The 16,665-nt window shown below is 34.6% G+C and overlaps 1 protein-coding gene across 1 annotated transcript; it reads right to left on the bottom strand.

The window, feature by feature from the left end:
- Nucleotides 1-655: 655 nt before the first annotated feature.
- Nucleotides 656-4,686, bottom strand: LOC143235688 (protein FAM200C-like). Its single transcript, XM_076473905.1, has 4 exons — nt 4,013-4,686; nt 3,189-3,737; nt 2,919-3,116; nt 656-880 (listed from the first exon to the last, which is right to left on the bottom strand). The coding sequence occupies exons 1-4, from the start codon at nt 4,271-4,273 to the stop codon at nt 656-658; spliced, it is 1,233 nt and encodes a 410-aa protein (XP_076330020.1). The 5' UTR covers nt 4,274-4,686.
- Between the last annotated feature and the right edge of the window lie 11,979 nt (nt 4,687-16,665).

Below are 16,665 nucleotides of genomic sequence, written 5' to 3'. Positions count from 1 at the left end.
CATCCCAACTGCATCTCAGCTACAGTAGCTAGTTTAGAGTCGTACTTGACAATATATCTGTTAAATGTTAGTGCAAGGCTTGGCAATAACTTTGTGTTTCAGGACGACAGTACCACTGCCCACAGGGTGCATAGCGTTCGCGATTATGTCGACCAGGAGTGCATTACAAGATTGTCAGGGCCAGGAAAGCCTTCACATTGTAATCTCATTAAGAACTGTTGAGCAGAACTGTTTCAGAAAATTGTCAAGTACGACTCTAAACCAGCTACTGTAGCTGAGATGCAGTTAGGACGAAATCACAATAGATTACATCAGTAACCTCATCGACAGCATGCCACGTCGACTTGCAGAGGTTATTAGAGGATGAGGAAGGTCACCCAAGGCATCGAATGTTTAATATACTGGTCACATGAAGGAAGACTGTCTTTCTTCTTGCAGAGAACATACAGCAAGAGGTAAAGGATGTATTTTTCAGGGAAACATGAAAGGCGCTTCCAACTGTATGTTTTCTGCAGGAAAAACAGTCTTCCTTCATGTTACCAGTATTCTAACTGCAACTTAGCATGCTGCCTTGCCAAAGAAACATGGTTACAACGGTGATTTCTGGTTAATATAATTTGTTGTTCTTTCAAAACAACCTTGTTTGGTCACTTTCTTATGGACACCCTGAAATGAATGTATTCATCCCATTCCCGTCGTAAGGTGCTAGAAAACTTCTTTCTACTTTGACATGTTCACCTGATCCAAACACGGTCATCTCGAACAGCAGTTTTCGGCATCCACCAGTAAACTTTCTTTGAACAATGTTTCCTGTGGTCCAATGACGTTTCAGAATTATAAATATACTGCTTTGGCAATGTCTCTTCGCTTCATACCATTTCTGGAAATTCGAACAATTTGACACAATATAACTTCGAGCAAAAATTGAGCAAGACTACACACCAAGTATAGAGAAATTGTCTAAACAAAGCATTTATTTGTTTCGAAAAATATTATACCAAAAGCAAACCCTTTTATACATAATAGGTGTGTGTGTGTTTGACGAACAAATACTCAAAACAACTTATACCGACCAGAATAACAACTTGTAAATTTATATATGTAAAAACGGCTCGTTTGGATTGAGAACTTTGTTTACGTATTTAGAATTGTAATCTGTAGACGTACACCTGTACTAGCACAGATAGCCCTCGAGTAACTTTGTGCGAAATTCAAAACAAACAAACAAACAACAATTTTGTTACTGAAAATCTGAAACTCGTTTGAATATTCTTTCAACACTTCATTTTGAAATAATAACTAATACAACTTGATGAAATAAAATTATTTAAACCAAACGCCTCACAACAATCTTTATCATCAAGATTCTTCATCATCATAGAGTACTAATACTATCTGATATTTAAATAACACTAATATGTTGAAACACAACAGAATTACGCATTGAATATTTTCGCCTCTCAAACAAAACTAAATTAAAATTATTTTAAACGTTTCACTCTTAGGCCTATATCAGGTCGTAATGGCAAAGTGGAAAAGTATGAACGATAACAATAACTACGTAGTAGAAAATGACGTGCATAATATGTGTACGTATATGTTACTCGTCATATGTAAATAAGCATCGTAAACATGCACATTTAAGAATATGCATAAACATGGCTTGCAAACACGTGTGCATATACTATTTGATATGTCAATGTAATGAAATGGAAAGAAATCAATTACTTATGATATGTAACAATTGTCTGGAACTCTTATAACTGATAGTGTTCTTTGTTGTTTTCTAATTCGCGCAAAGCTACACGAGAGCTATTTACGCTAGCCGTCTATAATTTAGCAGTGTAAGACAAAAGAAAAGACAGCTAGTCATCACAACCCACAGTCAACGCTTGGGTTGCTCTTTTACTAACGAATACTTGAACTAATCGTCACCGACTATTTGGTGTAACGGGGATTCGAACCCTCGACCCTCCGCTTGCCCGTCAAGGCCTTAACCACCAAGCCATGCTGAGTTCATTATTAAATAACTGAACCACATAACTGTCACTTCCAAACTCCTTAAAGAAGCAAAATTAGGAACAACAATTATATACCTCGAACAATTCGTGAATTATTTTGAATCACAACTCTAGAATCTAATTATTTTAGACTAAACCGCAAACCCTGGAAGTTAAATATTGAAATCAGCAGAAAAAGCAAAAAGCAAGAACATTTATTTTCCTTAATCTGCTGACCGTCTAAACTCGTGATCGAGCTGTTGTGATCCTATTACGTATTATTTTTAATATTTAACTGCAAGCACTTGAGAATAAACTAACCCTAAAGATTCTTGTACTGAAACGAAACGAGGTTAATTAATTAGATCTTTTCATTAGAATTAAATCATATTCCACTATGTCAGTGGTTCCCAAACTTTTTTCAGCTTGTTACCCAATTTAACATGCCACATTAAGAATGTTACCCCTTTCACAAAATGTTTTCAACATTGATATATATGGCTAAATTAAACTAGAGATATATTGCACTTTATTTATTACACTTTATTTATTTACAATTTATTTATATAATTTATTTACACTGAATTACACTTTTAATTATTGTATTTGATCATTGTGCATTTCTAATGAATATTGCCAAAGATGTCAAGAACATCAGTGGGATGGATGGAGTTGCATACTTGAAGCTAGTTTAGGAATTCTTGGGTTTGTGGTTGAAAGTGCCAGCCTGGCATCGTTTGCAACATTCAAACGAGTCCTCTTTTTTGTTTTCATCCCCAGCACGGTTGAGAACCCCTTCTCGCACAGATACGTTGTTGAGAATGATACCAACAACTTCAAGGCTCTCTTGGACAGAGTTGGCGAGTCAGCTAGTTGTGAAATCCAAAAGGAATCTGCATTTTGGTTTTGGAATTTGACTTTCAAGGCTTCATTTGCTCGCATTGTGATCCACTCCCCCTTTGCAGGGAAATCATCATCATGAATGGCCTCATCAGGTATAGAAAAGGGATGAATGATCCACTGAAGACTGGCTGTTTTTAGGTCACTCTCTGGAAAGTAGTGCTGCATGCTTGTTTCAAGCCCCTTCAAATGGTCGCTCATCTCTTTGTTGATAGTCTGTAAAAGTGATCCAGTATCATAACTATTCTCCTCAACAAACTGGTCTAGGGTGGGAAACTGAGCGATCACTCCTTTCTCCAAGCGTCGAATCCAGAGTCTCAGTTTTCCCAGAAATGCAGTCACAGTGTGATGGGCATCAATGACAGTCGTGTTTTGGACCTGCAGTTGCAAATTATCACTGTTCAGCTCCGCAAATATGTCAGCTAAGTAACAAAGTCGAGCAAGCCACTCCTTATCAGTGAACTTGGTAGCAAAAGGAGATTCTTCTTGTCTCAGAAATTCCTGAAGAGCCGTTCGGAGCTCAATGACTCGACGTACAACCTTGCCTCGTGACAACCAGCGAACATCGGTGTGGTAGAGCAGAACTTGATACTGCTCTCCCATTTCCTTGCACAGCTCCCTGAATATGCGCGAATTCACATCCCTGGACTTGATGAAATTGACGATTATCAACACATCTTCAAACACTAATTTCAGATTACCAGGCAGGCTTTTTGATCCAAGAGAGTACCGATGAATGATGCAATGATCTACAGAAATTTCTGGATGCACAGCTTGTATGAGGCCCCGTAATCCACGATTACGACCCATCATCGATGGTGCTCCATCGACGGAGACCTAGATTAAAAAAGAAAAACTATTATAGATTGCGTCAGTTAGTCATTCTTACTTATCTTTTGCGTTATAAATATATGGTTTTAATTTAATTTAATTTAATTTATTTTGGTACTTTAGTATTTCAGTACGACAGGCACGATACTTTTTTGTGAATTATGTATAAAATATTAGCTACACTACAGCTACTTGTACAATAAATAAAACTATATGACTATATGCCATGTAATTCATTGTATTTATACTAATCTAGACTTTATATAAACATCTCTCCCTACCTGTTGAACGCTGTTCCAATCCAATCCATTCGTGGTAAAGAAACTGTTGATGATATTGAAGATATCTTCTCCCTTCGTGGTTGTCAGCAGATCTTCGCATAATAGGAACTCTTCTTTGATCTTGTCCTGATGAGCGTAACGAACGAACCCAAGGAGAACAGCACAACTGGCTACGTCACACGATTCATCAAATTGCAAGGAGAATTTGCTATATGAGCTTTCCTTGATCTCTGTTGTAACTTGGGACAGAATATCTGTCATCGACTCGTAGGTGGATTGTGTTGTTTGATAGAGATATGACACTCAGTTTCTTCGCTTGATTCTCCCCACATACCTTGCTTACCATCTCGTATGCACAAGGCATAATCAGATTCTCTGCAATGGTGTGGCATTTTTGTTGTTCGGCAACTTTATATGCAACAAAGTAAGATGCTTCGACCGCAGCTTGAAGCTTTTGGGCTTGAATTCCAGATGAACCGAACTGGATATTCTTCAGTGCTACAGCCCGGCGCTGAAATAAGCCTGATCCTCATTTTGAAGATTTGGATGCACTTCTGGAGGTGAGCTGAGAGTTTTGATGGCTTGAGGCTTTCATTTGTCAACACTTTGTGACATACTACACATTGTGGCCGATCCTCTCCACCAGAAGGTAAATTCACAAAGCCATAGCGAAGAAAGGCGTTAGAGTAGGTGCGCTTTTTAGACATTTTATTGTTTAATCTGCAGAAAAAGAAAAACTGCATAAAAAAGTGTGAACAATGTGAAGTTATTATTTATTTTTTCATGGCATTCTAGATAGCATTAAAAGAGCTTATTCAGCATAGGAATGATGTAATAGTAGGTAAATACTAACTATACTGCACAGGGCAGTACACATACATACCAGGTTTTGTCTACCTCGGCTGATGCTCACATAGAAACTGACAGTGTGAAATAGATGCAACCTCAGGTAGTGAGTGACGCGTACTGGACACGTCGATGAGTCATCAGGGTTACTGAGTGACTTGTGTTCTGAAGCATACTTGTCAAAATACTTTTAGGTTACCACACACTTAGATACATATTTTTTCTTTTCTACTACTGTATATTAGTTTTTGATGTTTATTGTTATTTGGTTTAACTTAATAACATACTTAAAATAGGTTTAATTTACAACTTTACATACTAAGACTAAGTTAACATTAATCCTAATACCAGCTACCTCAATGTTTTCTTGATTTTCAGAATTTTAACTTTTTTTCTGTCACCCCTCCATTACCCCCGATAAATTGTTAAATTACCCCTTGGGGGTAATTTACCCCCAGTTTGGGAACCACTGCACTATGTGATGAAAAGCTCATTAGCTACTGTTCAGTCGGTACTTAAGACATTCTAATATTTCTGCTTTTGAAATTTTTCAAGCTACTTTAATGTCAAATCTGATAGCTCTCCCAATAAAGTGGCAAAATTACAACATTTGGGCTATCTACTTTTAAACTTAGGTCTATTAAAGTTTTGCAGTTATAATTTCCAACCTGAACGGCTCCATATACGCACGTAAGCAAATGTTCAGGTTCAGGATTCTTGGGTTTTGGTATAGTAGTCCCTAATTTTTAGCTGTTGACCAGGAGAGAGCAGACAACAAATAGCACCAACCTAAGCAAAGCACAAAGATATTGGCCGACTGTTTAAATTAAAAAATAAGGTTAATTGTTAATTTACTTATAACTCCCCCTCCATAGTTGAAAACGTGGAACGTGTTTAGTGGCATCACGTCTTCAAGTTGGGAAGTTTAGATTTATATTGTTCGTCAAGATAACCGTTGGTCAAGCTCTGCCCCTATTAATTTTGTCGTGAGTGTTTATTCAAAAATTCAGTAATAATGCTTGGTAATTAGTGCGTCTAGACTTGTAGTGGTGCTCGACTTTCGAAGAATAACAAGAATTATTATATTTGTGGCCGTTCGATAGATTTCTGTAACAAAATTGAATGTACTTTACCTCAAATTAAGTTGAAAGTTCTATTACCTCAGAATTTGCCTATTTCAGGCATTGTTTTACTTAATTAAGTAGCTGTAATTTAAGTGCTTTTAATTGTGAAATTGAATGTTATTGCCACAATTAGATAATTACAGTACTTCTTGATTGTACATTTGTTTATGTGGTCAAGCATGGTTCATTGAAACAAAGTTTTGATGTATTTTGGTCTAAAAAGGTTCTGTATAACAAATACATAGTTTGACTTGTGCAAGGAATTATTGGAAGTATTAACTTCTGTCTTTTTATTTAAGAAATTGAAAAATAGTAGATATTTAAACACTTCTGAGACATTTCTGTTTAACCATATAATTGTTTGTTTGTTCTTAATTTCGCGCAAAGCTACACGAGGGCTATCTGCGCTAGCCGTCCCTAATTTAACAGTGTAAGACTAGAGGGAACACAGCTAGTCATCACCACCCACTGCCATCTCTTGGGCTACTCTTTTACCAACGAATAGTGGGATTGACCGTCATATTATAACATCCCCACGGCTGAAAGAGCGAGCATATTTGATGTGACGGGGATTCGAACCCGCGACCCTTATATTACGAGTCGAGTGCCTTAACCACTGTTATTTTAGGAAGTAATGAGAGGAAGCAAAGACGAATGTGTCAAAATAGGCCAACCGCTCACACCTGCCACATCTAGTGGCGACAAGACCTTTGGTACAATATCACAACACCATGGTTCATCAGTCGGGTACAAAGTTAATGGTTTAGTTTCTAAATATATATAACAACATCATTTTTATAAACAACAATTATGATGTTCTGCAGATGATTAAGTGAAATCTATGTAAGACCACGTTTCGTATTCTTCTTTTTTTACTTAAATAAATACGTGTATTTCAGTAATAACTCTTGATGTTGTGTTCTATTTTTCATTTTTTTTCAAATATTCCCAGCATTTACGGGTTATTATGAATTATCTACAACTTACCAGTTGGAAATCAATGTAATCGAATATCAAACGCTAAATATCAGTTTCATTTTCCATGTGGGTCTTGTATGACCAGATGGTTGGGACGAACGACTCGTAATTCGAGGGTCGTAGGTTCGCATCCCCGTCACACCAAGCATGCTTGTTCTTTCAACCGTGAGAGCGCTATAATATAACGATCATTCCCACTATTCGTTGGTAAAAGAGTAGCTTAAGAGTTGGCGGTAAGTGGTAATAACTAGCTGCCTTCTCTTTAGTCTTACACTGCTAAATTAAGGATGGCTGGCGCAGGTAGCCCAAGTATAACTTTGCGCGAAAATTCAAAATAAACAAACATACACTATTTGTCTTACAAAATCACAGTACCTTCATACTTATCTATCTTCAACAATCTCAGTACCTGAATATCAGCTTTATACCTGAATACGACCAAAATATAAACGATTTCTTTGTTTATTTCTCCGACTATAATCTCGATGAAGAAAGCTATATCTCAAATTGTCCTGTAAATTACTAAATCAGTCCTCGAAAGTGTTCTATGTCAAGAGTAAGTAAAATTGAAAAATATTTTTATTTCTTGCTTTTGAAGATAATACCTCATTCTGTATTGTAGCCTACAGACTACATAATTCTTATCGCAATTCATGGCATGCACACGTGTCAAGTACAAATTGCGACGTTATGTTACGTCATTTTATTGTCTACTGACTAACTAACTGACAGACAACACACTACTTATACTGGTGTGAGTGGTTAAAACGGAAATACGGACTAGTAGTTCAGTATCATACATACAAACTTGGAAGAGTTGTGTAAAAATTATTATAACAGCAACCTTTTATTTCACTGACAATTTAAATAGTTTCAATACTTTAAATATGTTACCATAATAGAAATTCTAAAATTTTAAACTTTACTGAACTACTTGTATTCCTATTCCAGAAGCACATTATTTTTCTTAAGTAAAAAAATCGTTGTCTGTTTTCCAAATTAACAGTCACATATTTTGCTATTTTTGTGCAATACATTTCTACAAACTAAATACGTATATCTTTCGAACTCTAAAATATGGATATGATACATATCATCATAAATTAATGCCTGTTGTCTTAGATAACTGTCAACGTTTATAGAGATTTAATAATATAAAAGATAATTACACTAACTGAAAAACACGACACATTGGTCGAGGTAGTTTACATAGTACTTCCTAGGTAGCAGCACAGTAGGTAACTTAAGTCCACACTCAGAACAAAAACATCTTTCAGATTTCTCCGTCGTACCAGGTAAAAACACCTTTTTTTTTCTTACTAACTGTAACGGGAACATCCGAGCAAAAGTTCGATTGTACTGTAATTATCTGTTAACCATTAGCAAATTTAAAATAGGAATAAGTCGTTGTTTGATTCAAAATGGTTTTTAAAAGTACAAAGTTGTATGGTATTTTGAATGAATTTATACATTAATGCTCACCCAACTGAAAAAGTAATTTTTCTGAAAACAGTTTTTAAATATTCCGGTAATAAAGCATAAACATTTTTACTGTAATAAATGGCTTGCTTGGTTTGTTTTGAATATTGCGTAAAGATACTCGAGGGCTATCTGCGCTAGCCGTCCCTAATTTTGCAGTTTAAGACTAGAGAGAAAACAGTTAGTTATCACCACTCACCGATAACTCCTGCACTACTCTTTTACAAACGCATAGTGGGATTGACCGTCACATTGTAATAGCCCCACGTCTGAAAGGGCGAACATGTTTGGTGTGACAAGGATTCGAACCCACTACCCTTAGATTACGAGTGAAGTGCCTTCTCCACCCGGCCATACCAGGCCAGATGGCTTGATTGTTAGTGATGTCGATTTGTTCATATTTGCTATTAGCTAAGAATAAGCATTAAATCATTTTATTCACAGTTATTTGAAACAGAGAGTGAATAATATTTAAAATAGTTATTCAGTGTAAAGTGATTTATGACCACACATGATAAATTTTTAATGGGTTTTCTTAGTGACAGAGCTCCCACAAGATTTTCATGTCTTCTTTGTTTGTCATTCTCTTAGACGTTCTGCGAAACTTTTCCTGACTTTTAAAATATGAGAAAATATTAATAACAAACACGTTCCTATTACTTGTATTTAAATCCGGGTTTGTTTTAACTGACTTAATGCTGTGTCATCAGAGATCAAGCGTGTTCCATCTAAATACATACAAAGGTTTCGTCTTTGTAACCATTCTAGAGATGACCAACATAATGGTACTTGTGATAGAAACTGAAAGTAATTTTAATTCCACTTGTACCTCAGTAGGTTCACGTACTTAGAACACTAATATCTGAGGTTAGATTCCCTGTAGTGAACAGCTTGCAGATAACTCGTTGAGTTCTGTGCCGATAAAAATTGTAACACCAGAAACAACCATTTTACTGATCCTTCACGAGACTTATAATTGTTTATCATGTCAGTATAAAAGCATTTCTTAAGACCACATTTAACAATGGAACATATGACAAATTTTTATGGTTAGCCTTGTCTGTCTCCTTAAATTTGTTTATTTTAAATTTTTGTATCTCCTTCTGTAAGTTAGCAGATTGTAGATTTATTTCCTGACCTCCTTTACTATGACAATTCTATTAAGTGTTCCGAAACATGAAAAATACGCTTGTGGCTTATTCAGGAAAAAATGTGGTTTATCAGATTCTAATAGCATATCAAGTTTGGGTTTGGATGAACTAAAGTTGACATTGATTCAGAGTTATTGAGAAATTATACAAATAAAGGTACTCTAAACTTGTGTGAAAATAAGCGTTCACTTGGAACTAATCCAGTTTCTTGTAACTGGTTTCTAAAATGGAAATTTTATTTTTGTTATTATTTGGGATCATTCTTGGATAAAGACTTAGTGTTTTCACACTAAAATATAAATAAATATTGACAAGGGTGTTATGGTAAATATTTATGTGAATTATTTCCCAAGTACTATACGTAGACCGAGCCATCTATGTGTCAACAAAAATACAATGATGTTGGTTCATTTGCATCATTGTTCGAAACCTGTAGGTATAAAAAAGGTTGGTCGTTAATTAACGACTTTATTTGTATGTATTATTAATATAATTAGTTTGACAATTTCTGTAGTAATTAATGATTTCAAAAGCAAAAATTATTGAAATCTGTTCATTGATGGTGGATATACTAAAGTCCGGAACTACATATAAAGATTCAAAACGGGAAGCGTCATAGCTGTGTGAAATTATATAGTATCTTTTCTTGAACTGTATGTATCAGTTACAGGTCTGAATTTAATCACATGAAATTGACGTCCATTCACAAGTTGGATATCTGAAAAGGAGGAGTAAACCATATTGCTACAAATTTATTGATAAAGTATTACTACTAGTTCAAAATAGTTTGCAGATTCTACAAAAATGTTCTGTGCTAAAGACACTCTGAATAAATTTCAACGAAAGTTTACACATATATTCTTAAAATATTAACTTCTGTTTAAACATTTAAACAGTTGATGAGACATTATAATCAAAATTTATTCACCCCTCCGTAATGTTCATACACCATCAGAAGAGTTTTCTTCCAAAAAAGCCATTTTGTGTAACTTCTAAGCTTCTATTTGTAGTAATTTAATTAATTTGAAAGAATTAAACTGTTTGGAATATTGGTTGATTATAAGGATTAACAAGCAGTTCATGTCCTACCAAATTCTAGAAGATTTACCTCTGCAGTTTATACAACTAAAAACCTTGTAAACTTTTCGAGCCTAATTCTCATCTTTGTACCCGAGGTTTTATTTCCCCTACACACGGATCAAACAAGTATCACGAATTCGATTTATTGTCGTGTATTTCTTAATGTTGAAGTAAGTAGGTGCATTACATTGTTAAATACCCTATAACGCGAGTGCTTTAAAAAAAGTGGACCTTTATTCTTTGATAGATTGTTTAAGTAGAGTATTCATGTTGAAACTTTGTAGAATGGATGGCGACTGCTTGTTGTGAAGATACAAGTGTAGAGGACGACGTTTCGAAAGTCTTCCACCTTTCGTCTTCAGGACCTTTACTCTTTAGTTGCAAACTGGGATGGTGGTGTAATCAAATGAATGCTATTGAAAGTGAATTGAGTGACGCCGTGAAGATCATCCAGTTTTCCAGGAAATGATTAGCAATATTTTTCAAAGTATTGCTGAAATGTCTCATTTCTGGTAAAATATAGCTGGTAACGAGAGTATTATGTGAAAAGGCGTTAAGGATATTTTGCTTTAGAATTGGCAGTATATACATACATGTATATATACACACACACATAAATATATTTAAATGTTTAAGTAAAATAAAGGTGACACCTGGAGATTGATAAAAAAAAAGGTGTTAAACTAATCAGTTTCTATAAACAGGTATTGAAAATAAAGGGATTTTAATATTATTTGGTAGACTGCTAGATATAATAGTAGTTTCTTTATGATGAATATTGGATTCGAAAGAATGTTATTAGAAGAGTTTTTTGAATTGGTTTTATTGGAAGGAAGATTATTTCTCTTATTACTTCTCAAAAGAATGTATCAGTTCTATTTGGAAATTTTTGTAATTTTTCCAAAGTAAATATTCACCGTTTCATTTCGGCGGATTAGCAGAAAACAAAAAAGCTGAGTGTCTAGTGTGACGGATTTATTATTGTATATATATTTTAATATACACGCTTGTTTAAATTAAATTCGTATTTAGAAATGTATATAACTCAAACTGTTAAATCTGTATTGCGAAATTCCCGCCTATTCACTAAAGTTGAACAATATTCTCGAGTGGAAGAATCAACAATGTACTCTCTGTGTATGTAAATACTAGCGATCGTTTGTATTGCAAAAGCCCAGCATGTCCAGGTGGTTAAGGCACTTGACTCGTAATCTGAGGGTTGCGGGTTTCAATCCCCGTCACACCAAACATGATCGCCCTTTAAGCCGTGGAGACATTATAATGTTACGATAAATTCCACTATTCATTGGTAAAAGAGTAGCCCAAGAGTTGACGGTGGGTGGTGATGACTAGCTGCCTTCCCTCTAGTCTTACACTGCTAAATTAGGGACGGTTAGCGTAGATAGCCCTCATGTAGTTTTGTGCGAAATTTAGAAAAACAAAACAAAAACAAACTGTACTGTGAGCTGAAATTTCTAGAAATTTTCCTCTCGCCTATGAACGTAATCAATGCTACGCGTCAAGAAATAATATGTATTATTGGTTTGTTGCAATTGGTACACTGTAAACCTTAGAAGCTATAATTAGTTTATATGCAAAAACGGCTCGTTTGGGTTGAGAAAATATTTTACATAGAAGAGCGAACAACGTTTCGACCTTCTTCGGTCATCGTCAGGTTCACAAAGAAAGAGGTAACTGACCGGAAGCTGACCACACGTTTGAAAGGGGTTGTGTAACTGTGTGTCGAAATGTAGAGGGCGGTATTAGATGTTTGAATATATAATTTTATTTATTTTATTATATTAATATAGGTATAAAGGCGTTCCTTTATATTGGTTTATTTTGGGTTTAAGTTGTTGTATAAGTAAGGCTTCTTTAATTTTGAGTTTGTTTATGTTTGTTTCTTTATTTAGTATTTGAGTGTTTTCTGTGGTTATGTTGTGTTTATTTGACTTGCGGTGTTCGAAAACGTGTGAAGGTGACTTTTTATGTTCTTTGAATCTGGTTTCCATTTTTCTACTTGTTTCTCCAATATAGAAGTCGTGGCAGTTATCACATTGTATTTTATAAATAATGTTGGTGTGGTGTTTGTCAGTGTAGTTTTACATAGTATAGACCTCAGTTTTGTGCCTGGTTTTTGAATAAATTTGGTATTAACTGGAATGTCATATTTTGTTACTAATTTTTGCCAAATGTTGGTTATTTGTTTGCTGATCTCATGAATATATGGTATACAGCAGTATATGGTTTCGTGGTTTTTTGATTCGTGAGCTGTATTTACTTTAGTTGGTGGTTGATTTTGCTTTTTGTCTAGGTGTGTGCGTATAATGTTTTCTACGGTTTGTGGAGGAAACTTATTGATGTTGATGAAGTATTGTTTTATTTTGTCTAATTCATCGTTAATTTTATCTGGTGAGCATAGTTTTATGGCTGTGCTTATTTGGTTTCTTAGTATGTTGAGTTTTTGTTTTGTTTCATGTGCTGAGTCCCAAGGAATGTATAGTCCAGTATGGGTGATTTTTCGGTGGATTTCTGTTTTCAATTGTGTGTCAGTTCTTGTAATTTTGAGGTTAAGAAATGATATTTGATTGCTTTCTTCCTGTTCACATGTGAAGTTAATGTTGGGATGTATAGAGTTAATGTGATTGAAAAAATTAAGTATGTGTTCTGTAGATTTGAATCCCGCAACCGTGTCATCTACATATCTGTACCAGTATAGTGGTGGATGTAATGCTGTGTTAATTACTTGTGTTTCAACTTGTGTCATAAAAATAATGGCTAGAACTGGTGATACTGGGTTGCCCATGCTTAGGCCATTTGTTTGTATATAGTTTTGGTTGTTGAATATGAAGTTTGTCTTTATCATGGTGAATTCTATAAGGGTTGGTAACTGGTTACTGGAAATTTCTATAGTTGGGTTAGGGTCTCGGATATAGAGTTCTAAGGCTATCTTGCAGGCTTCAGTGGTTAGAACTTCTGTAAAGAGGGATATAACATCGAAACTGGCCATTAAGGCTTTATGATTAAGAAGACAACTTAGATAATTTTATTGACATCCAACAGCCAAACTTCCCAGGTAAAATTACAAATTTATATTTTCCAGAAACACCTAAAAACAACATCTTAAACGATTTTTTCAAAGAATTTTCTCACAAAACCATCAACATAATTTCACAAAACAGAAAACTAAAAAACAACCTTACAAAAAGAGACATTAATTCCATTAAAAACCGAAAACAAGACAAAAACATAAAAATTCTAAAAGCAGATAAAGGTAACGCTATAGTCATAATGAACATGAATGAATACATCCAAAACATGAATAACATCTTATCAGACACGAACAAATTTAAACCAATACACACAAATCCAACAAAAACACACGAGACGCAACTGAACAAATTACTACTACAAATGAAAAAGCCAACACAATTTCACAAACACTTTATTCCTACCTACGTAAAACCGACTCACGCACACCGCAAATATACGGCATCCCCAAACCTGATAAACCAGATTGTCCATTACGACCAATAATGTCCACATATGAATCGTTTAATTACAATCTTGGTAAATACATAGCATGGGCATTCTCCAAATATGTAACATCAGCCAGCTCATTCATCAAAGACTCTTTTAATTTCAAGTCTAATCTAAATCAACTTAATCATAAAGCCTTAATGGCCAGTTTCGATGTTATATCCCTCTTTACAGAAGTTCCAACCACTGAAGCCTGCAAGATAGCCTTAGAACTATATCCGAGACCCTAACCTAACTATAGACATTCCCAGTAACCAATTAGCAACCCTCATAGAATTCACCACGATAAAGACAAACTTCGTGTTCAACAACCAAAACTATATACAAACAAATGGCCTAAGCATGGGCAACCCAGTATCACCAGTTCTAGCCAATATTTTTATGACACAAGTTGAAACACAAGCAATTAACACAGCATTACATCCACCACTATACTGGTACAGATATGTAGATGACACGGTTGCGGGATACGAATCTACAGAACACATACTTAATTTTTTCAATCACATTAACTCTATACATCCCAACATTAACTTCACATGTGAACAGGAAGAAAGCAATCAAATATCATTTCTTAACCTCAAAATTACAAGAACTGACACGCAATTCAAAACAGAAATCCACCGAAAAATCACCCATACTGGACTATACATTCCTTGGGACTCACCACATGAAACAAAACAAAAACTCAACATACTAAGAAACCAAATAAACACAGCCATAAAACTATGCTCACCAGATAAAATTAACGATGAATTAAACAAAATAAAATAATACTTCATCAACATCAATAAGTTTCCTCCACAAACCGTAGAAAACATTATACGCACACACCTAGACAAAAAGCAAAATCAACTACCAACTAAAGTAAATACAGCTCACGAATCAAAAAACCACGAAACCATATACTGCTATATACCATATATTCATGACATCAGCAAACAAATAACCAACATTTGGCAAAATTAGTAACAAAATATGACATTCCAGTTAATACCAAATTTATTCAAAAACCAGGCACAAAACTGAGGTCTATACTATGTAAAAACTACACTGACAAACACCACACCAACATTATTTATAAAATACAATGTGATAACTGCCACGACTTCTATATTGGAGAAACAAGTAGAAAAATGGAAACCAGATTCAAAGAACATAAAAAGTCACCTTCACACGTTTTCGAACACTGCAAGTCAAATAAACACAACATAACCATAGAAAACACTCAAATACTAAATAAAGAAACAAACATAAACAAACTCAAAATTAAAGAAGCCTTACTTATACAACAACTTAAACCCAAAATAAACCAATATAAAGGAACGCCTTTATACCTATATTAATATAATAAAATAAATAAAATTATATATTCAAACATCTAATACCGCCCTCTACATTTCGACACACAGTTACACAACCCCTTTCAAACATGTGGTCAGCTTCCGGTCAGTTACCTCTTTCTTTGTGAACCTGACGATGACCGAAGAAGGTCGAAACGTTGTTCGCTCTTCTATGTAAAATATTTTCTCAACCCAAACGAGCCGTTTTTGCATATAAACTAATTATAGCTTCTAAGGTTTACAGTGTACCAATTGCAACAAACCAATAATACATATTTACACACACAATGAATACACTGAATTTGCATTAATAGAAACTGATACTAGTACTAAGAATATAACATACTTACAATGAGTCGTTGGGCTTATGAAACTATACAACTCTTATAGTATATTTATATTTTTTTGAAGATGATATTGTAATTAGTTCTACAAAATAAAATGGGATGATACTTTTGTTCATTGCAACAAAGGTTTTAGCAAAATTTCCAAAAGGACAACAACAACAACAAAAAAAGACATTTGTCGTGGTATATGCTCATACCTATTCAACCTTATACTGAGTGAATCATGAATTGGGAACTTTCAAATGCCATGTCGTTGGCATGTTCGTCTTCAAACAAGGATGTTATAATCAGTAATTTCTTAAGCTGGCCTACATGTGTCACTGTAAATGGATAGAAAGGCATTTTGAGAACTAATGCAGAGTTCAGAAATTGTAATTTAACTCTAAGCAAGGTCAGTACTATCATATTCAGTTTTTGTATTGTGCTTATCTAAGAGAAATACAAAAAAGTTATTATTATTGTTTCTTAAACTTTTCATCCATAGAATTCATCTGACATCCATTTCATTAATTAGCAAATAAAGTGTTGGTTGTTGTTTTTTTTCACCTGTTAAAAAAAACCTTGTGTACCCAATTTATTGATTCATGGTGAAGGCATTTTCTCACCTGAAAAACAAATTATGTATCATCTCTACTCTTGCAGTGGAATCATTATTTACTACAACATTACCTATAATTATAAGTACAGTAACTTACTATCTGATTCACTTTGTTAATTTCAGGCCTCACTTTGTGAATGAAAAAACTTCCTTTTTATACAGAAGCT

Source organism: Tachypleus tridentatus, chromosome 12, assembly GCF_004210375.1.
Source record: "Tachypleus tridentatus isolate NWPU-2018 chromosome 12, ASM421037v1, whole genome shotgun sequence".
NCBI lineage: Eukaryota > Metazoa > Arthropoda > Merostomata > Xiphosura > Limulidae > Tachypleus > Tachypleus tridentatus.
Note: the sequence above shows the minus strand (reverse complement) of the source record. Positions and strands in the feature narration are given on the sequence as shown.